The sequence below is a fragment of the Monopterus albus genome, unplaced genomic scaffold (assembly GCF_001952655.1).
Source record: "Monopterus albus unplaced genomic scaffold, M_albus_1.0 scaffold3.1, whole genome shotgun sequence".
NCBI classification, from domain to species: Eukaryota; Metazoa; Chordata; class Actinopteri; order Synbranchiformes; family Synbranchidae; genus Monopterus; species Monopterus albus.
The window spans coordinates 10134683-10157687 of NW_018127883.1; the positions used below are offsets into that span (position 1 = coordinate 10134683).

Consider the following 23005-nt stretch of genomic DNA (forward strand, 5'->3'; position numbering starts at 1 on the left):
AATTTTTTTAGTATATTACTTGTGTGGTGTAGAAGATAATTATTTATGTAGAGATACTGCTTGCAAACCAATGATGTAAGATGATGTCATGGGGTAGGACTGGATAAGTCTGACTTCTTCCTACTCCATTCAAGCATGTACTAGGTATAAGCAAATTGATATTGGATTAGCATTTGTTGGATATGTGTAAAATTATGTGTGTTGACATAACTGTCTTTACATGCTTGAAAGAATAAATCAAATCAAGTGTTGTTTTTTTCCATATTGTTTTTCCACACAGATCAGAAAGCCATTTCACATTAATCAGGAGAAAAAAAATGCATGTGTTTTAGATGCCATATACTTTAAGTTGCTCATGCAGTGCACTGGGCAAATAATGCGTTATAAATGCATGGACAAGACAGCGCTACACAAGATGATCAGATGTGCTTTAATACACACAATTGCCTTTTGCAACATTAGGCCCCTCAGTGGTGGCGCAGCCTAATGCAAAACTCATAAACTGCCTCACAGGACGAGTACAGTGTGCCCCAGTTAAAAATGACAGGGTTGATGTTCTACTTTGTTGTTAAGGCTTACATTTATCTTTTTTTTTTTGTTACTTGTTCTCTCTCTGCTACAGACAACCCCAGCCTCCTCAGCCATGTTCCTGTTACCATCCAGGTCCTGGACGTGAATGACAATCCACCAGAGATAGCTACACAGGATGAGGTCATTGTGTGTGAGAGCTCAAGGCCAGGACAGGTGAACATTGAGGATTCGCCTACAAACATCTGCACCACCTATCTATGCCTCTTAGTGTTGAGAGTGGTGCATTAACCTCAGTCACCTCTTTTACTCCTGAACTTTTGTTTCCCTCAGCAATTTGGTTTGCTCACTGAGAGCTGAGCAACAAGACACTGCAAAGGCATTGGAGAGAGTCGCTTAATCATCCCTCATTCAAAATGAGTAACTCAGCAGCAAACCATGACAGCTCCAAACCGAAGCTCATTCCAATTTGCTCTCTGTAGTTTCAGATTTTTTCAAATTAAGAGTTTTTTGAGATTTAGAGCAATCAGCAGTATGGAAATGGTTGAAAGGCTGGTTTGGCAAAGGCTGATGAAGTAAAGACTGGGATGACACAACTAAACACATTTTAATAGCTTCAAGCTAGTGGAAGAAAAGTTTGGATTAAAATTTGCATTACATTTAAAGTGTGGTTGCATTACAGCCCCAGGGTTCCTGGGCACAGTTATAATGTGTTGAAAGAGGCAGTGGCACACTCATTCAAATAACACAGGTGAACGAACAGAGCTGCTCAGTAACGTTTTAAGATGTTTGCATTTTAAACCAAAGCATTGGCTATTTTGCTAATTATTTGACAAGTGTCAAAACTGTAACAGAATACCTAGTTACAGATAAGAGGTAAATCAAATGCTAGAAGTATATCAAACTGAATAGCAACAGCACACAGGCAAAATAAACCTGTCCATGAGATAAAATGACCACAAACACACCTTAACAATGTTAACACGGCTTCCTTTTGCCTCTGGTGAGTGTCCATACAGCACCTGAGAGTGTAATGTGCTGCGATAACAAAAATAACATACATCTTTATTACTCCTTTAAAACAACTACGTCACCATAAACCCTGCTTTGGTACTAAAAGGAGCTACTGGGTTAGCACAGTGTTTTTCAAATTGCAACCTTGTATTACTGTAGGGCTAAAGCAACTTACAAAATCAGTGTTTCAGGATTAGTGAATGGTGCTGAGAATAGCAGGTGCTGAAACGTGTCTGCCAGCAAATAATAAAATAAATTGGTGTTGGGTTTGATTTTTGGATCTGAGCAGTGTGGTAGAAACACCTAGATACCGTAACTGTAGGAGGATAAATTTAACAGTCACAGCACTGTACTGCTCAGGAGTTTTGAAATTGTCAGTGCCTTAATTCAAGTATTAGAATGAGAACCACCACCAATAATCAGACCTCGACAGGCAAGCTCATAGATTTCTGAAGAATTAGTAAGCGAAAACATTGGCATTATACTTTAAAACAAAAAATACATAATAGAGAACTGCCGTGACATTCACATAAGGAAACTGAAGCAAACATTTCCTAATGCTGCACACAAACAAAGGCTTGTGCAAGGATACAAGAAGCACAACAACACCCAAAATCTCACAGTGAAGATAAGAGCTCCCCATGGTGACAAGTGCTGTCAGGTCATTTTTCTCTCAACACCAGCTCTCTCCCCACTCTCACTGTGTCTTGTAACAATTAAGGGTAACAAAGTAGCAGTGAGGTGGCGCTGAGAGTCCCTGTGACACTGTTAGATGTCAGAACCATGTGCACAAGCCAAATGCTCTGAAATTCTAGGGTCACAACCACCTACTCTTCCTCTGTTCTCTTCAGGTAGAGGAGAAAGTGTTGCAAGACCAGTTGGTTATACATAGGTCAGCGGACCTCTGACGCTGCTCGGTTATAGTAAACAAGTCATGAGATGTGCAACAGAAACTAAAACAACCATTTGTCTTGTGTGCAATTACAGTGAAAATGCAGTTAATTAAATGTTATGTCTCAAATAATTTACACTATGTATTGTGCAACAGGTGATCCAGACTGTCACTGCAATGGATAAGGATGACTTTGCCAATGGACAAAGGTTTTCCTTTGCGTTGCCGAGCCAGCTACCAGTTAATCCTAACTTTACCCTGAAGGACAATGAAGGTAATTAAAGTGATCAATATGTTTGTTTGAATTTCTTATGAGTTTTGCACTCTGCCTTCAGAGCATGGCTCCATCCTCATTGCTCACATTCAAAGGATCCAATAAGCTGCACTACTTTGCTCATACCTTGGAGGTGCAAAGAAAGTATGTGCTCTGTCAGCTGGGTATGGTAGACATCTGGAGACTCAAATGCCACTGGGCTCTACTCTGAGTCAGGTCTTCATGAAACATTAGAGTCATAGAGATTTGGCATGTTTGCACATTTTGTTTTCAGATGGATTACCCATTTTGGCACTCTCTCTCTTCCCCCTCCTGCTTGCATTTTTTTGTGCCGGTGCAGGGCCAACAGTGGTTACCATGGTAACCATCTCAGTCTCAGATGAATACCTATCCCTAGGTTGGTCTGCAATCACAGCACTCTCAGCCAAAAGATCTCACAGTTGGCCACCGAGAAGACAGGTTCGCAGCTCTGCAGATGAATCTCTAAGGCAGAAAGAAGCAGGGAAACAGGAAGGCATCACAAGCCCGATCAAAAAAATATGTGATAATAGGATATGTCTCTGGAGTACAGTTGCTACCACAAGACTTCCCTTGACAACTTCAACCGGATGTAGGTGCACAGACAAGTTTTGCTGCATACATGCACTCCGCTCCTATCCACCTCTGCTCCTAAAAGGCAGATGAATCCAACAAAACAAGGATCACACAGCAAATTTTGTATATGTGCATACTTTAGCTCAGTCATCAGCAGTTTATTTACTTTCCACATTAATCCAGCAGAGCAGCTCTGAAGTTGGACACTGCTCCATATTTGTACTTTACCTTGCTCACTCAAAAGACCTATTCATTTTACTTAATCAGAAACTGAGAACACCACATAGAAAAGATTCAGAGCATGTTGTAAAACCTTGAGCCACATGACCCTCTTTTTATCCCACCCAACAGACGACATGTGTGATTGTTTTATTATTGGTGAAACATGCTTGTTAAAATATTCTTGTTACTCTAAGATGTTACCAAGAATCGCACCAAGGTACACCTCTACTACTGCATGCAAAACATCTCTTGCTGGTTTGCCATATGCTGTGTTAGGGAATCACACACAAAAGCATTCAAAATCACAAGTGGGGTATTTGTTCTGTTATGCCACAAAACAAAAGATGAAAATGTATTGGCTTTGTCTTAATAACAGAACTTATTCCTGGCATCTCAAAAAAAATCCTGTTGACTTCAGGGCGAGGGAACTGGAAGTGCAGAAGTGCTAGCTCAGTTCAGGGTTTTAAGACCCACTACTGTGGCTCTCCTGGCCAGGTCTTCAGGACAAATTGGTCTAAGATGAGGAACAAGAGTAAGAGCAATTCAAACGCTTTATGGATCAGTGTCTTTGGAAAGCTCTGCTTGGATCAGAGAGGTGGTTACACCCTCCTGGAGCCAGGCCTTATAGTAAAATGCCTTGCGTGCAGCTTTACCCATGGGGGCAGGCAGGGCTTGGTCGACTATGTTTGTGTAGTACAAATTAAAACTCTAGATTTCCAGTCCAATTACAGGCAATTTGCAAAGTGATTCTCTTAAACATTGTTAGATTCACTACAACAGAGCCATCTGCAGCAAAATATTCCCAAAGCATTCAGAAAACAAATCCTTCTTACTTGAGGAATTGATAGAAGTTTTTTTTTTTTTTTTTTTTTGCTTGGTGCTGTTTGAGTAACACATTGTTAGATTCACTACAACAGAGCCATCTGCAGCAAAATATTCCCAAAGCATTCAGAAAACAAATCTTTCTTACTTGAGGAATTGATAGAAGTTTTTTTTTTTTTTTTTTTTGCTTGATGCTGTTTGAGTAACAGATAAATAGATAAGCCATTATTATCATTATTATCCCAGTGGAAGATTTATTCTCATAGCCTGAAACAACGCCCTTCGAGCTGGGATTTATAAACCACCCTACATGCTCTTCTTTTTCTCAAACTGTATCGGTGTTATAATCCCTTGTGTAATGGGCCAATTATGTATCACGACAAGAACACAGAAAATTATTCTCCCTTTAATGATTTGTCAGGGAAAACCTGAAAGAACTGAGGTTTTTATGCAAGACATGGCATACAAGGCAGAACTTCTTCCTCATCCCTCTAGCAAAATTTTTAGGAAAATGTATTTAATACAACAAACCAATTCAATCCTCACAAATATCAGAGACAGACATGTCTCTTTTGTTATATTCATCAGCTTAGCAATGAAGGAAAGTGCCATTCTCAAGCCAGAAACCTGTATCTAGGTTATGTTTTGCTGTGACTGATCATTCATATTATATCTAATGTCACTTATTATTCCTTTAAATTCTTCATCTGTTGCTGCAGCCTGAGTTTAAGGTGCTTCCAAACCTCCACTCACTTTTAAGTCCGCATTATCAGAAGTCGCCGGAGTCGTATAGCGTTCTACTGCCACTGTGTATTCAAAGTTATTTGCTATGCTCACAATAGCTGGGTTAGAGAGAGGGAGACAATGCACCAGGCTGTTGACTCTTGTATTTGATAATTAAAATAAGCTCTTCACACTTGAAGCAGCTTCTTTCATTGCTGCTGTAGCAGACCAGATCATTTGGTAGCTGCTCTGTGCCAGGGCCTAATACATCCTTCTGTTGTTGTGCAACTGACGAAAATCCCTCTGTCACTCACATGACTAACTCTCTCATGACCCCATTTCCTTCTCAGTTACAGTTTGCTCACAATGGATCCTCTTGAAACCTGGATTTTTGTGGCAGTAATTTCAGTCGGTTCCTCTTCTGTGGTTCTAGCAGACTCCTCGCTACAAGATGCTGTTATGGTGCAGGTTGATATACTGTGTGAGAGCATATCTGCCCCTCATGGACACACTCCTGTAAACCTGAGTGCAGTAGTTAGTGTGGGAGAGTCTGTTTATGAACTGGACCTCCCTGAGTATGTTACTGGCTAGAATGTTCATCTCCAGAGCCATTACCTGGCCCAACACATGATGTTACACCCTGAACACTTCAGAAAAGAACCCAGTGCCAATATTTTTATGGCTGAAATCATCTAACTGGGCCAAGTCGGGCACATCACTGTGCAGGGCCATTAAGTCTGTTCTGGGTGTTTCCATGGACCACTGTGCATGGGCGGCTCTGCCTCTCCCTCCTGTTCTAACTCAACCTCTCCACCTCCATCTCTATCTCAGATGCCCCAGGAGGAGAAGGAGAAGGAGGAGGAGGAAAGGTTGGGAGGAGGATGTGGGACATAGTTTAAAATCCAACCTGACTACTGTTGACTTTTCCCACAACTGCTGCATCCTATTAAAACAGAACCTCCACATGCACCGATGTCCTCTGGTGATCCCTGAGCCTAGACCACCTGCGGCATACACTTACAGATAGCTTTATCTTACTAATTAGTCATCTTCATGTGCCGCCTCAACCCACCTGCGCACACACACAGCCTTCAGTGGTTTTGTTTCACTTTGGTTTTCATTTAATTTTAGTCCTAGAAGATTGTTTCAGTTCTGGTTGAGCTGTACATTTGGTTATTAGAATTTTTTCCCATAAGTTTTTAAAGCAGCATCTAGTGAGTTTGCTGCAGCTTGATCTATTGAAGTGGCAGTTAAAGAACTTAGCTGTATGTTGGTTAACCTAGATTAGGGGACCCCAGTTTGTTTGTGTGGGCTACCTTTAAGTTTTCTTTGTCTACATTAGGTTTCAGCACATTTGTTTAATGAACAGTGAGGATTTCCTGTCATAGAAGAAGCAAGCTGGCCCATCCGGCTGGATGGCCATGTCTGGAAAATGCAAAGATTCACCAGTTCTTGATTTCATGCTAGGTCGCCCAACATATTCATGCCGCCAATATCTAGAAGAGCCTGGCAGCTGTAGCTGAGTTTTTCTGCATAAAATCAGTTATTTTTTTTATATTTTACATGCAAATTGACAACCATTCAATATTTGTCCAACTTTGATTGTTTATGTAATAACAATGAACGCAGATTGGAGTGTAATATCGTTCTGTTGTACAGGAATAAATTGGTTTACAGCTCTGATGTGGCACCAACAGCTACTGACGCCTTAATGCACAATTACAAGGCTTATGTGTAACATTTGTTTATTTAATTAAAAAGAATATTATTCATTTCCCTAAATTATCAACATAGAAGATGGGAATTTTGCTTGTATAATAGGAAAGCTAATCAAATAGTCCAGTGAGAGACTGTGACAGTCTTCAGTGGTTTGTTGTGTACGTTAAAAAAAAAAAAACGGCACAAGAGAAGCTGCTCTGCTCTCTTGGCACAAATCATGATGTTTCAGCACATAATGGCTGTTTGGGAGTCTAGAAGCATAACACCCATTGAAGTGTGAATGGCATAAAAGCTAATTAAACATCCCACATGTCAATGGCTTGACAGGGCTTCTTTCAACACAGCTGATTAACTGTAATATTCTAAGTTCTTCTGCATGCACACTGGAAGATGATGTCTTCAGAAATCAATTGATCTATTTAAGTGTGTGGGTTATTTAGAGATCATAGCCCCAGTTTAATTTGCCTTTTTAGAAACAAATGTCATCACAATGTGACAGACAAGAAGATCAAAGAGGCATTCAATTTTCAGCCACTGTAAAGCAGCCATAGTGAAGCTGAATATTTAAAAGGCTTTTAACAGAACAGGTTTGCCACAAAGTGCCTTCCTGGATCAGCTGAGCAATAGCATCCCTCTTTTTTCAGCTTTAATGGTGCCTAATATGCTGTGGGAGTCTGACCTGCATTTACTGTAGCATATCCAGCACTTCAACTGCATCAACACATCTGCATGATAACTCTGTGTCTACGCAGCCCTGGCTTGCTCTCTGCAGCCGAAAATGGCAATTCCACAGCAAAGAAAAGACCTGAATAAAAGAGTGAATCTGTGTTTTGTTTGCTGATCTGATTTTGTTAAGCAGAGGAGGTGCTGTTATAGGACCCCATAAGAAATAGCTCAAGGCTGGACAAAAGAGGGGAAACCACACGAGTCATAACTCAAAATATGTTTATTTTACCTAATTGAAAGGGGGATTAACACATAAACCTCATTCAACAAAACCTGACATAATTAAAGCCAAGGGAGAAAAGAAGACTAGCTGACTGCCACCCGTTTATACAGTGCAGCCAGACCAGGTGATCCCAATCTCCCTTGTGATTGAACACCACCCACCAAGCTCTTGCAGGGAGAGGCCTGACCAAAAGATGGTGAAAAAAAAGTTCCACCCTAAACCCCAGAGCCAGAAAAACAATGTTAATTTACAGTTAAAATTCAAACTGTGTCTTTGTAGCACAAATGTTGAAATGCATGTTGAAGTCAGTCCCTGACTCCAACCATACCACAAATTCCAGCCCATCAACGGTTAAGATTCTCAACAATGAATAGTGCACAAATATTGTGGTCATGTTAAAAGACATTTAAAAATGTCAAGTGCCAGTGTTTCCGTCAATATTACTACTGTTACTCTAGCAGTTCTACCTGTGACAGCTATAAAGCATCAGTGGTTAACAGATTTTCATTTTTGGTGGCTTAAATTACACACCTTTAAAGAGTGCATGTCCAGTTTGCTAAAAGATGAGAACATTCACTCGATCATATTTACATTCATACAAGTTGTCGCTGATAATGTAATCATTCATATGTGTGGGAACATATGGTATGTGTGGAAATGACTTTAAACTAAGTGCCCAGGTGTCTGTAATAATGCTGTAATAATAATTATAAGCTGTATGTTGGTTAATTGTTCATTAGCCAATGCTCAATTGGAAAACTGTATGCCAACATTGTTCAGTCTCTTTTAAGAGATTCTTTGAAAATAGCTTCATTGAACAAAAAGTGATGTGCAGCAACATCACCTATTTGTTTTTTTTTTTGTTTTTTATTACAGGATATAGGAATGTAGAGTACTTATGCATATGCTACCATACACAGTCAACATTAACCCATCATCAGAATGTCTAGCAATATATGTTACAGTAAGTGGCAACTGGAGAGAAGTTTTTTGCTGAATCCCATCAGTGACACCTACTCCCACCCACCAAAGTTCACAAGGAATCCATCGAAATGCATGTGTGGGCAAGTGTGAAGTCTGTAGAGATGTGTTTGTGTCTCATGTGTTTATTGTTGATTTATTTTTGGTTTACTTTTTTATAACACTTGATTTTTTTTTTTATCACACTTTACAGTATATGTTCCACAGTGTCAGCTCTATGACAAAGATATTTGTTTCACTATATGTAAATACCTTAAATAGTTTGAATGTTGTACACCTCTCAAAATTTGCTGTTTTTCCTGGAAAACATCCTGTTTTGCCTTTCTTACCATGCTCAGGTTTGTCATTTAGACATACAAGTTTAAATTCCTGTGAATTTGACTGGTTGGTGAAGGCATAGGACCATGAAGTGGCAATTTTGTTTTTGTTTTTTTCTTCATGTGATAGAAAACCAGACACCACAAAAAATGAAAATTGCTTAATCTAGAGAATAACAGAGATCAAAAATTGCAGGATCATTTTTAATTAAGCGTGAAATGCTCTTAAAAGCATATTTTCTCATATTTCCTGGGTGGTCACCTACCTCACATTAAAGGTATCAGCACAGAGCACAAGCTGTCACAACATGGTTAAGATGTGACTGTGCTAACTCATGCTGTCTCTCCTCATATTTGGATACCGCATGGCTGCAGATGGCCCATCTCACTGCGGTGTTAATCAGCAAGCGCACAGCTCTCCACCCACCTGTGATGAGAGGCGGTTTAATTTGAAATTAGCATGACATAATTGATGTGCACTTCCTTGTTGTGGTCTGTACAAGGACCTTTGCCGACGTGGTTTTGTGCTTCAAAGTTTAAACGCTGTGATGGTGAACACCAAGTACATACAGCTTGTTTGTCTCTGCCTCAGCCTCATCTTCATCCTCTCTCTCACTCTCTCTCTTTGGCTCACATACACAAAAACACACACCTCCTGCAATCAACCCCTCAGCTCCCCCTCTCCTCCTGTCATCTTCCAACTCCCCATCTCTCTTCCTTGTTATTTGCATCTCTCACATTCTACTCTCTCAAAACCCCCACCCATCTGCTTGCTGATACGATGATACTGCAAGTGTGACTTAATAAAGCTTGAAGTACGTGTTGTCATTCCAACTGTCGATCATTATAATTATTCATAGATGGAGCAGAGATTGGTGTGGGAGACAAGGTCTCAGAGCAGCAGCACGATAGTACAATACAGTGGAGGTGTTTTTTCTGGGTGGAAAGTAAAAGGTTGTCCTGTTCATGATTCAGTGTTTTCAGACCTTAAAATGTTGTGGGAATATATATCAGCTTGTGATGTGTCATCTGCAAGTTTCTAGCTAATCAATCATGTGAGGCCCAAGTTACCTGATTCACCCAGCCATTGACTTGAATGAACTGGGATGGATGATCATTTACTGTAACCAGTGAAGTTGAAGCATTTTGAGTTCCCTTATCTTCCTTATCTCTATATCAAGATTTTACCCTAAATTTTGCATATTTAGTCTGTGATATGTTATATAGTATATACAACATATCACGGTGTCTCCTGCTAAGAGACGTCCTTTCCCACAGAGTCTACATGTATGTCAGCATGATGTGGTAGATTTTTAATCATAAACCCTCAGACCAGCCCAGTGCAAACCTTTTAACAAAGAGTTTTTAACAAATAACTCAAACATGTCGAAAATATGAACATCCTTCTGTAAGTAGCCTCAGCAGCTATGTTATGCTAGCTACCTTAATGAAGCCCAAATTCTGTAAAGTAGACTGAGCGGGTAGTTCTACTGAGCATTACAAATATCTTGAAGTCACTGGAAAAGCAAACTGTTTAGTTTAACATGCACAACTCAGCAACATCAATTCACTGTCCTGTCTGAGCATATCATCTCATTAAGGTGAGCCTTCACTTACAACTACAGGATATTTGAACAGTGTAAAGTACCTCCTCAAAATACAAATATAAAATATGTAATTTAAATCTCAATATATGGTGTAGTCTGTGGTGAACGGCATTGTAGATTAGTGACTTGTTTTTTTGTTGTTTTTTTGTAACTGGTGGGCAACTTGATCACAGATGGCTAATGGTACCTCTGCCAGTGCTCTGAGAGCTGTTGCTGTCCAGTTATCCAGAGCAGGTGGAGTTGGGGCTGGCTTTAGTAATGGCCAATCAAACCAGCTCCTCTCATCTTCCTTAAAAGTTCTACGGAAACTTGACTTTATTTGATGTCATGACATGGACATACTGTATATGAAACTACAGATTCTTTCTTGTATGAATTGTGATGATAAAAACATTTATTGTAGAGGTATAGTACATAAATATTCACTCATCAGTTTGATAACACGACTTATCAGCTTTTGGGCAAGGAAGAAAGAAAAACTCTGCTCTTATAACCACAGTAATTTACTAACAGCTGCATCCATTGTGTGAAATACAGGTGGGGTCTCGGGGCTATTTGCAAGTAACTTTATAAAGTTTCTTTGTTATTAAAATAGTACAATGAAAAAAAAACTGTAATCACTGCATATATGGTCTTTCTGATTGCAGCTTGTTAAAGATGCATCACCTAGTTTATCCACTTTTGTCAGGATTAAACCATTATAAAATATGGAGAGAGTGTATATCCCTGTGTTAGTAATGAAGCTACTGTATGTCTTTGTGAAAGTAACTGAGGAAACTAAAAAATTATTGACAGCAGCACAGAGGACAAACTGACTGCTGTTAGTAAAGCCTGTAACATGATTGATTGGGATATCTGCAGAGTATTTATTTATCATGCTTTCATGAGTTATCTTATGCAGCTATGTGAATTTATTGCTATGTAAAGGGGTACACAAGTGTTGGGTCTTTGTATTTTTTGCCTCCTCTTTGTTGAGTCTTGCCATAAAGTGTTCCCCTAGAGCTCTCCATAATTTACTTTTTTTCCTTTGCAAATGTTTCCTTTTTTATTTCTGTTCATCTTCCAATAACACAGCCCAAGGTGAACTGCTCTTTTCCAGCATAGTACAGTACTTAACAAAACATCTTTGAAACTAATTAGCCCTAGTATACAGGCAAGCAGGAGTTAAGGAAAAAAATCTAGTGATGCAGTACAAAAGCAAACAAAAAAAGTCCAATTCTAAGTGGCAAGTATTGGCTCCTTTTTCTTATTTAGCTGACAGTTCTTGTTTGCCATGTTTTCTGTTAAGAAATAACAGTTGTAGACACATGAGAGGAAGACAGACAGACCGATGCAGTTTATTTATAGAGAGAGGCTTACTGTGAATCCAAGTGGAACAAAAGCAGACAGGGAAAAAGCTGAGGTGAAGTCAGAGTCCAAACAACCAAACAGGAGAAACAATCTACCTGTAAGTGGTTATCTCCTTGGCCAGCACGGAGGACAGAACCACTCTAGGGTTTGGTCAAGAGGCCAGTGTAAAAGAAGAAAACCATCTGGACAGTGGACAGGAGGTCAGCATCAAAGAGTGAACCACTCTGGGAACAAACCACCTGGATCAGGCTGGATGTTGGCAATGGAGGCCAGCACTGGAATAGACTGTGCATTAGTGTTATGGACTGACTCTGAGCTCATAAGGCTTCTGTAATGGAAAATGACTCTGGAGCTGGAGTGGTTTTGGATAAAGGGGTTAACTCAGGAGCTGGCATGATGAGGGTAAAGGGAGACACCACCTGCTGGGGAACCAGTGCAACTGTCCCAGAAAGAGGCCAAGGAACTGAGAAAGCATCAGCTGAGAGGGTCAGCCCAGGAATAGTCTGTGGAGTTAAAGGGGAATCAGCACAGAGTTTGACCAAGGTTCCAACTCAGAAGCCGAGGAGGTGTCCACCAGGAAGGCACACCCAGGAACCAAATGTGAAACTGGGGAGGTGACGTCCAGAGTGGTGGGTCCAGGAACCAACTTTGAAGTATTGACCACCCAGGCCAACTCAGGAACAGGTGATATGTTCACAGCAATGACCAACTGAGGAAGATGCTCTGATTCATGCTCAGAAAGAGATAAGGCATCTGTAACATCTGGCTGAGATCCAGACCGGACCTCTGAGGCTCTGTGTGGCTGAGGTTTGGGAATGCTGCAAATCATATGCATATGAGTGCATTGGGAGGCTGATGCTCAAGGGTGCTTTAAAGTTGGTGCCTAGGTGTGCTGGGTGACTGATGCTCAGGGATACTGGAAGGCTGTGTCTCAAGAGTGCTGGGGGTCTCAAGCTTGGATGATCTGGGATCCTGGAAAGTCCAACATCTTTGGGACTACTGCTTAATTCTAAGGGCACCATCACCTACATCCCATATAGGTGGGATTCTATGAAAGAGTAGAGCTGGGCATCAGCCACACCTGAGTTCAGGGAAGTCTGAAGACTGAGTGACTCAAGGACAGGAGTAGACTCGGGGCTAGCCATCTGGTGTCTTACAAAAGGAGAAGCAGATTTGGGGATAGCAAGCCTGCAGCTAACCACTGGAAAGGCAGGAGCACAGGAACATCCCAGGAGGCCTGCACTTCTTACAGGAAAGGCAATATCAGTCACCAACATCACCATACTCTGAATCATTGCAATTTGGGGCCAGTAAATTCCCCTCAATTAAAATTTAGATAGCAGTCTTTCTTTCTAGGTCTGTGTTGTCTTGAGCAATGAAATTCAGACACTCAGGAAGAGGTTGCATCTTCATGAGCTCCTCTGAAACCAAGGAAATGGTGGGCCAGATTTTACTCTCATGTTTTCTGTTCAGAAACATCACAAGGGGGAATAAGGACCCAAGTGGGATGCAGACAGGCTGACAGATACAATTATGCAGTTTATTTATACAAGGGAAAGGGTTCGCTATTAGTCCAGGCAAAAGAAAGCCGGTTAGGGAGAAAAGAGAGGCAAAGTCAGAATTGAAGCAGAACTGGAGGTGCAGGAGAACCAATTCACAGGATGTAGACCAGGCGCAAAATCCAAAAACAAGCAGATTCCACAAACAGGTTTGCAAATCTATACATGAAAAAACACAAGGAACACTAACAAAAAGGTGGATGGAATGCTAAGGCATGTCAGATGAACTGGTAGAAAAGAAACAACACAGATATGTGTATACTGTATACTAAGGAAGCTGTGGAGACAGTTGTGGTGGGTTTGGAAGCCAGTACTGAACAATAAGGAGATGACATCCGGGTGTGCAGGGCAGAGTCAAAAAGAAAGTACAGAGACATCTGAGACTGATTGGAGAATGAGAGTTAACAGAAAAGTCTGGAAAAAGTGCGAGGAACGGAGTTGAGACATAATACAAATCTCTTTTTAAATAGGTAATTACAGGCTTCACTGAAAGAGCAACACAAGTGAGATGAAAAGGACAAATCAATTAATCTTTATAGCCAAAAGGTCTAATTTTTTTAATGTTTTTTTTTTCTCATCATAGACAGCACAGCCAGCATCATTGCAAAGCGGCGGCGATTCAACCACCTGAGCCAGGAGCTGTATGAGCTGGCCATTGTGGTGTGGGATAGCGGGGAGCCATCACTGAGTGGCACCAGCACCTTGACCCTGCGAGTGTGTCCATGCCAACGCCATGGCAGGATCCGCACGTGCCAAGGCGAGGCGTTCCTCTCCTCAGCGGGTCTAAGCACAGGGGCTCTGATTGCCATCCTGCTGTGCATCATCATCCTGCTGGGTAAGTTGGGACAGCTGCTGTGGGGACTGTGGTGGGGGGGAACTGCATGGGGGCAATTATCCTGAACCCATAGATGGAGGAGATGGGCCATAGAGGAGCAGGGATGACTAGAAAGGCTTGAAAGGGTTTAGGAAGAGCAGAGGAGGAGAGAAGGATGAATGGACATGCAAGGACACAAACAGAATTTAGATTGGGGGGAAAAAAGAGTTGGAGAGGGCAGTGGTGGAAAAAAGGGATATGAAGGACAGAAGAGAAGAAAGAGAGAGCGGAGGCTGGAGGAGACGACAAAGAAGAGGGGAGGGGAGTTGCAGGGTCAGTGTGATTCAGAAAGGAGGTGCTTAACAACAAAGAAAATGCTGAGATTAATTTAATTTACTGGAGAAAGGAGCTTGAATCTGACAGTAGTGAGGACAAGCAGCTCATATCAGAAAATCTGATTAAACATACATTTTTTTGATGATCCATCCATTATCTATACCGCTTATTCCTGAATAGGGTCACGGGGGTGCTGGAGCAAATCCCAGCTGACATTGGGCAAGAGGCGGGGTTCACCCTGGACAGGTCCTCAGTCTATTACAGGGCACTTGTTGACGATTTGAAATTCAATTTAAATTTGGTCTCTTACTATATAACTGAATCTTCTTGGTTCCCCCTCATCACTTCATGTTTAGATTGCATGTTGTAACTAGAAAAGCAAACATGGAGGAATGTGTTGACAGCATAGATGCTACTCTTGCTGATTTCATATGTCATGTTTGTGTTCAGCAACTGCACCAGATCAGGTACCCACAATAAAAGATGTATAACGGATAAAAAGATGTTTATATTAATTCATGGGTACCAGCATGTGATAAAAATCTAAAAATAAATAACTGTGCAGCTTCTTTTAAACATCTGCAGTAATCCATCATAATTTTATCAAGCCTAAGTAACTGATAAGTGACCTTTCACCCATGAACTCACATCCAGCTAATAGGACATCACTCAGACATCATCGTAGGAGGCAGTATGTCAAACTGTACAACCTAAAAGTGAAAAAAGCTAGTGGTGAACACAAAATTGTGGACATTACATCATTGAAGGCCAAGTTGATGCATGGGAGAAACTTGGTGGTTACAGAGAGTGAGAGCACCGTTATCAGCGTTATTAGTTGTTTGCTAAGATTTTGCAGCTCATTTTTTGGCACTAAATCATTAACTTGTGCATGTTCTTATTTACTAAGTAGTCGTAATGGGGTTTTGTGCCAGAAAAAAATAAGAAGAATAGCACCGCAGGAATTTTCACATTTGGTGTCATGCAAATGTATCCTGTTCAGGGACACAAAAATAAAGGAGAAGAGAATGGAAATTTATACAAATACCCTCAGCACCTGATTTACCACTATTGTAGGAGACAGAACTGTGGCTCAAATATAACATCAGGAGAAAGCAGGTGTAAAATTTGTGGCACTGCTCTCAGCATGGCAGCTGTTAGTCACCTGAGATCTCTTCAGAATTAGTAACGTTTGAGGAGGGAAAGGATGTGCGTAAACTGCATCACTCCCCACAGGAGAATGTGAGGAACCTTTACAGTATTTCAGTCAAACCATTACTGATTGAAATAAAAGATGATGTGACTGGCAAATGACTATGTGACTGAAGTTCCAAAATGTGTTTATTTGATTTTTTTTTTTCACCCAGTTCAGTCGTTGTAAACTTTTTGTTTGATTTTGTTCCATGCTTCCTTTCGGTCCACACATGCACAACAGCCTTCAAGCACCAAATTCTAACAGGAAGTGTATTCAAATGAGCACAGCTGTGTCTGTGCTCATTTACATCATCAGTGTTGCTAAATACACAGCTAAATTGAAAAATTATGGTGCCGCAATATTTTGCACATCTGGTACAACAGGTTTAGTAAATATCCTCTGTAATCGCATGCAAAATGCATTCCCATTCAGGGACGCAAAATAAGGGAGAAGAGAATGGAAGTTTAGACCCTCAGAAGCTGAGGGACTGATTGCTGTGGCAGAAGGAAGTGTTGTTGAAACTTAAGGTCAGAAAACAGGTTTAAAATCTGCTGTTAGCATGGCAGCTGTTATACATTTGAGTCATCGCCGGCATTAAGAACACACAAGGAGAGGGTGTTTCTAAATTGCATCTGTCTTTTGGGGATGCCAGAGGAAAATGTGAGGGGCTTTTACAGGGTTTCAGTCATATCATTCTTCAGTTTCTAAAACAAAATGAAAAATTAGTTGGCTGGCAGAAGGCTACATGATTACAGTTTATAAATATGTTTATTGGTTTTCTTGTCTTTATTAAAGTTCAGTAGCAGTAAACATACACTTCGTTCTGCGCTCCATCTCTGCCCACATGTGTGCAGTATAGGTAACAGGTCCTTAACCAGCTGAATTGTATTCAGATGAACGCAGCTGCGACTGTGCTCATTTACATCATTAGTGTTGGAAAATATGCTGCTAAATTGAAAAATTGTGGTGATGCAATATCTTGTACACCAGATAGTAATGCCTGGCAGCTTTAGTAAATATCCCTCAGTGTCTTGTCACTTTGAAATGTGGACTGTCTTCACAGGTAACGTTGGTATAAAAATACCTGAAACGTGTCACTGATTCTGTCAGAGATCACTTGGAATTCATTAAGTTTGCCAAAGTAAACAGTCTCCTGTCAGCTAAACTTGAGCCTTGGCGACCAAACTGCAGTAGAACATAATTAGACAAACCAACACCGCTTCACCATTTCTCCTCTCCCCTCCCCTCTGCAGTGATTGTCTGTAGACATTAGTGTGTGAAGGTTATGCATATTCATACAGGCTATCTCTCTCCTCTATGTCAAAGCCTCTGACTGAGGTAAACAATAGGCCAACACCACTGTTTGGAGCAAACACTTGAGTGAGAGACACATGCTGAATTACCAATCATCAGCACAAGGCAGACGGTAGTACAAGTGGAGAAAGAATGAAAGAGAGATCAGCAGGTACAGACACTTCCCAGTTACACGTCAAGTGTCTCACACGTAGCTCAGCTACTGGACAGACGTGTGATAAACCAGCACCCCAAGAGATTTGAGATTTTGTCAGGGGGTCAGTAAATCATATTCCAGTCCTTTTAAGAGCCAGTTATTTGACTTTCCTGCACCATTTATCATAAATTCACTCTCAGATGTTCATATAAGGTACAATGAAAAAGAAATATCCTGGCGGAGTAGTGGTACTAAGTTAATGTACTATAACATCCCCAGGGGAACTTTGTTGCATGTCCCCTCTCCTCCTGTTTCAATATATATTGGCCCCATTTACACCTGGTAATACACCAGGTGTGTGATCCGTGTCTGGATACATTATCTTCTGTATAGATAATGTATTAGTGTTTACACAACAAACGATATGTGGTCAAATGTGTCCCAGTCAACAGGCCTTTGTTTTTTGTACCTGTTATAACTTGGCATTTTTTATTATTTTGAATCCGCCCTCATTTTGCTCTGATCTCAATATACAAATTTGTCAGGGAGGACTAGAAAACGTGCATCTTAAACCAAGGACAGTAATGTGGACAAGCGTTTTATTTATTGACACCAGGGTGACATCCAAACAGAATTCAAGCCAGGCCTCATGCAGTTATGTTCTCACCAATCCAGCCACATTCTGATCACACTGTTTTTACACTGCATCAACATGTTTTCAGATACTGATGACGTATTAATATCAGGTGAACATGGGGGCATAAAGGCCCTCTTTAGACTTGGTATTGTATTAAAATGTGTCTCAGTGATCAGATCACAATGTGAGCATCACCGTTCACATCTGTCTGTATACATGCGTCTCTTAAGAATCTAGCTCTCCACTCGTGTTCAGATTTCACTGCTGCTGTGACACTTCTGCTTCAATATGAAATGGCTACAGACACAATTATTACATCAATTTATTACATCTGTTACCAGACAAGAACCAGTAGTTTGCCTCTTTTTCTGAGTTTTGGTGCTCTCTCACCAAAGCTATCACCACATCCTGCACTGACCTACTTTCCTTGAACAGCCTCGTCAGAGCCACATCATGACGCATTAGTGTTTACACAAAAAACGATATGTGGTCAATGCATCCTAGACCATCTCAGCAAATGGTTCTGGTGATCAGATCACAATCTGTATTTGTACTTGTATTTTGTGCTAACATGGTTCTGAACTTTTCTCTCTGCCAGCCTTGCCTTTCCCATTCGTTACACAACCACTTGTGGCACTTTTCATTGAACAACATTGTGCAACACTACAGTATGAATGTCTGTCCAGAGAGACAGCCTGAAAATGTGTAATAATACAAATATCCTCCCTGGGGAGGTATTCCAGGCATGTCACTCCGGGAGAAGGCTTCGGTGCAGACCCAGGACACGTTGGAGAGACTATGTCTCCCGGTTGGCCTGGGAACGCCTTGGGGACCTGGAGGAGGTGTGTGGGGAGAGGGAAGTCTGGGAGGCTGCGCTCAGGCTACTGCCCCCTCTACCCGGTCCCGGATGAAGCGGATGAAGATGGATGGATGGACTTTGCATAATCACACCTTAAGACTCATACAAAAAAGCAGGAGTGAGTGACAACAATTACCGTGGTTTCAGAAATGCAGACTAAAGCCCATTGTCTGACAAATGAAAATGACACCAGTGGACACACTTTAAATTCTTGCTCATCTTTGCTTGTCAGTGTGATTTGTTTGTGTAATTTTATAGTTTTTGTGTCTGATTAAAGTCTGTGTTTTATCTCTGTGCCTTCTAATAGGCCACCCTAATTAAGCCTGCTATCCCTGAGCTGATTCAGTTGATAATGCCCTTTATGCTTAAATAACAAAACAGAGACCATTGTTTGCATTTTGCTTGTTTAGTTTCAAAGGAATGCAGGAGTTGCTGCACTAATTTGGTTAAATGAGGAACTGACTTTAAAATGCAACCCACAATAATAATTTCTACATCATTTGCCTAATGTAAAGTAAACCAACTGACTTTGTAGTGTCTACTGAAGGTGTGGTGCACTTATTCATTTTCTCTTCCAGTTTAATAACCAGGGTATAAATGCAGTGTAACTGAGCCTCCTGAAATGGCTTCTACTGCAGCAAGTAAACACCTGTGTCTGTAGAATGAAGCAATGCTCCATGGAGCCCTAAGTGATGTTCTGAGCAACAGTTAAGCCTCAGCTGGTCTTGACCAGGCATGTGAAATGGCTTGAATGGACCACTGAGGGAGCATTAATGTAGAAAGTGTATTACAATGTGGTGTGTACTGTGAATAGGAATGTAGTACAAATACAAGCAGATCACCAGCTGTGGGAGGTGCATCCTGGTGTAAGATATGCTGCTAAATAATAAAGGCCCATTAACTCAGTGTATGGGTAACTTTTTTATTTCATTATAATCAGGCCCTTTACCTCTAAACCACAGTGAGGGAGCAGACAGTGGCAAAACATCTGCCAGCTCTAAAATATGCATGAGATAGTGAATCAAACAAGCAAAAAAAAAGTATTTTCTACTTCTGATTCTTGCATTGTGTATTTGGTTGCTTTAAAAAAGGCAAGTGATAAGCAATATTCAGGACACATTACATATTTCACCCCCTCTAACCCTACTTGGACAGTGCCAGTGCACCAGGTGGAGTGAAGTGAATGTTTTTTTTTTTTTTCTTCATAGATTAATCACATTTAGTGTAAGTAGGGGTTCATTTCATTAAAAACACAGGCATGGAAATAAATATATGTAGACAGATGAATGTGTGCATTAGTACTTTTACACTTTTGTTTATCCAGGCCGTAAGAGAAAATATTTACTGTGTGGCATTTTACATTTATTGTCCAGTCACAACAAGATCAGGACTTGTGCAGTGCTATAAGCTGACAGGCTGCTTAATCCGTAGACTAAGGTTTGGTTATGTGTTGCTGTATAATTCCAGGTGAAACACTGTGACATTAAAACTAAAACGGATGCAAAAAAATAGCAGCACATCCATCCAGACAATGTTTTACCTTTTACAAATGTATTATTTTAGGCTCCAAGCAGCTACTAGATGCCAGCACATTCCATTTAAGGCTAGATTGTCAATCAGGCAAACTGTAAAACTAACCTATGGCCCCAGACACTAAAGGGCCCCCCGGGTTCAAGTATTTGTCTGTGTTTTTTGCCAGGGGCTTTTGCACTGGCACACTCCAGGTGCACATACACATAGGCTGTGTGCAGCCCAGTGGCCTCATTCAAATGGATGTAGCCATAAACATTTTTTTACCAGGGGGCTGTTTTTGCCCCAGGGGCTCCCCAGGTGGGTTGTTCTAGCCATGATTACACTCAAAACAGGAGAATTGCATGTGCTGAAGTTAGGTCTGATTCTCAGTTGTGACAAAACTTGGAAGAGGTATGGTTTGCCTATCTAGCTATCTATCATGTTTTGATCATCTGAAGATTGAAGCTGCAAACATTTGTACCAGTTTTTTAAAAAGTGGTGTTCATTAGTTGAATTTTCCTTGTTGCTCCTTTTTTTAAACCTTTATTCTTTTAAAGTGCTTCTGGAGCACTGATCTCTGCTGCTCATATCTGCTAATAATGAACTTCTTTTTAGGTTTTGCACTGCTGTAAAAAATGTACTTCCTTTACTGAGGCCATTTTATTAACTTCTTCCAGCGAGGTCATCATTAACCCAAAGAAAGTCTCATTAGTTGTAGGAACATGTTCTAGTCTGTAGTATATCATCAAATATTACTTGGCTTCATGACTTTATTAACAGTTGAGAAGATTTTTCACACTTCAGGTTACTTATCAGTAGAGACATTTTGCTACATTATGCTATATCTTGTTTTGATGTGGCACAACTCTGGCTCACATTGCTGCCTCATCTAATACTAAAAGATGATTCTATGAGACAAAACCTTTTCCTTTACTTGATGTATTGCATTTTGGATGCACATGAGGTTGAGTTTACTCCACAGATGACAGTAATGTGTACAGTATGTTGTCATCATCTCAACAGCCTGCATTCAAGGAATAATCACATCTTCGATGCTAAAGCCAGCTATTGTATATTACTGTTTTACAGCTTCTCAACATTTGCCCAGTTTTAGTTCTGATAGAAACTCAAATAAATGTGCAAATAAATCTGGCTGGTGTTCATTTGGTTTGCTGTTTATACAACAAGTTTTCCTGTTGTAAGCTATGAAATAAACACAGACACATAAATGAAGGATTGGTATTAGCATAACAGAAACATGGCTGAGCATTGTAACTGCATTCAGCTGTTACATGATGTGATGTTCTGTTGAGCAAATTTGTAGAGAAAAGCAATTTTCTTTCACTTTGGCTTTTGTCTTCATCTATTAAATATCAGTGTGTTGTACTGAGCTATTTTCCTGAATTATATTTGTTGTTTAGTGTTACATAAGCAGTATTTTCCTCAGTACTTCTCAGTTTTTTGTTTTGAGAATGCAAGCATTGCATAAGACTTTGTTTCTCTGTCTTGCAGCCATTGTAGTTCTGTTTATCACACTGAGGCGGAGCAAAAAGGAGCCCCTCATCATCTCTGAAGAGGATATCAGAGAGAATGTGGTCACTTACGATGACGAAGGTGGAGGCGAGGAGGACACAGAGGCCTTTGATATCATCGCCCTTCGTAACCCGGCTGCTGCTGAGGAGCTCAGGTTTCGGCGGGATGTTCGCCCGGAGGTAAGACAACACTGCAGCCCACCCCGCAGCTGCAGGAGCCCGTCAGTGGAGCTGGACGAGGTGGATGTACAAGAGTTTATCAAGCAGAGACTGGTGGATGCTGATATTGACACCAGCGTGCCACCTTACGACTCACTCCAGACCTATGCTTACGAGGGTCAGGGCTCACCCGCAGGATCCATCAGTCCTCTGGAATCTCCTGGCACGCAATCAGAGCAGGATTATAACTACCTGGACGACTGGGGGCCCCAGTTCCAGAAACTGGCTGAACTTTACGGAGAGGCAGAGGCAGACGTGACAACCTAGTCTGTGATTTCACTCCTTTTCAAACTGAATTTGTTTGAAAACCACTTTTCAGATTTTCAGTGAACAATATAAAAAAGCAAAGGTTCTTTCAGATTGTTCTGGTGGTTTTGAACTTCTACTGTTGAAATGACAGCACAACTCTATTTTTCTTTTCTTTATCTATTTTTTTTTCTTTTTGTTCTGTTTTGTTGCTTTGGCTCATGGGTTGTTCTTCTGGACACAGTGAATCAGATTTTTGAGATGGAAGAACAACAATTTGGGGAAAAAGGAAAATGATATTTTCCTTGGTGTATATTTTTATTGCTCAATAAAGTCTTTAAAATCCATATGAGTGAATTTGTGAAAAAGAAAATGTTCACTTGTCTACTTCATCACAGAATGGATTTACAGTTAAGGTTATGATGGTGGCAGGCATTACCAAAGATGTTCATAAATCACCATGCACAATAATGACACCTCCAGTCAAATGCACCCACATTTATGTAACAAAAATACAAGACTCCAACGAATAGCAGAGAGGTCTAGATATAGAATCCTCTTTATTAATTACACAAGAGGATTCTATATCTAGGCTTCCCTGCTCTGCATTAGAGTCTTGTATTTTTGTGACATTTGAGATTCCCGTTTCCCTTCGGC

At 40.7% G+C, this 23005-nt stretch overlaps 1 protein-coding gene across 5 annotated transcripts in view; it reads left to right on the forward strand.

The window, feature by feature from the left end:
• Positions 1-22675, forward strand: part of LOC109960195 (cadherin-18) — an 83409-nt gene extending 60734 nt beyond the window's left edge. For 2 of the 5 annotated variants that reach the window (XM_020600127.1, XM_020600118.1), the window contains exons 9-12: positions 623-744; positions 2591-2708; positions 14135-14386; positions 21864-22673. In XM_020600127.1, the coding sequence (XP_020455783.1) occupies positions 623-744; positions 2591-2708; positions 14135-14386; positions 21864-22369 (998 nt within the window). In that variant the 3' untranslated portion in view covers positions 22370-22673. Of the gene's footprint in view, positions 1-622; positions 745-2590; positions 2709-3048; positions 4379-5900; positions 8434-14134; positions 14387-21863 lie in introns of those variants that run through there. The other 3 variants (XM_020600135.1, XM_020600153.1, XM_020600143.1) reach the window with 3 other exon arrangements.
• Positions 22676-23005: the final 330 nt, after the last annotated feature.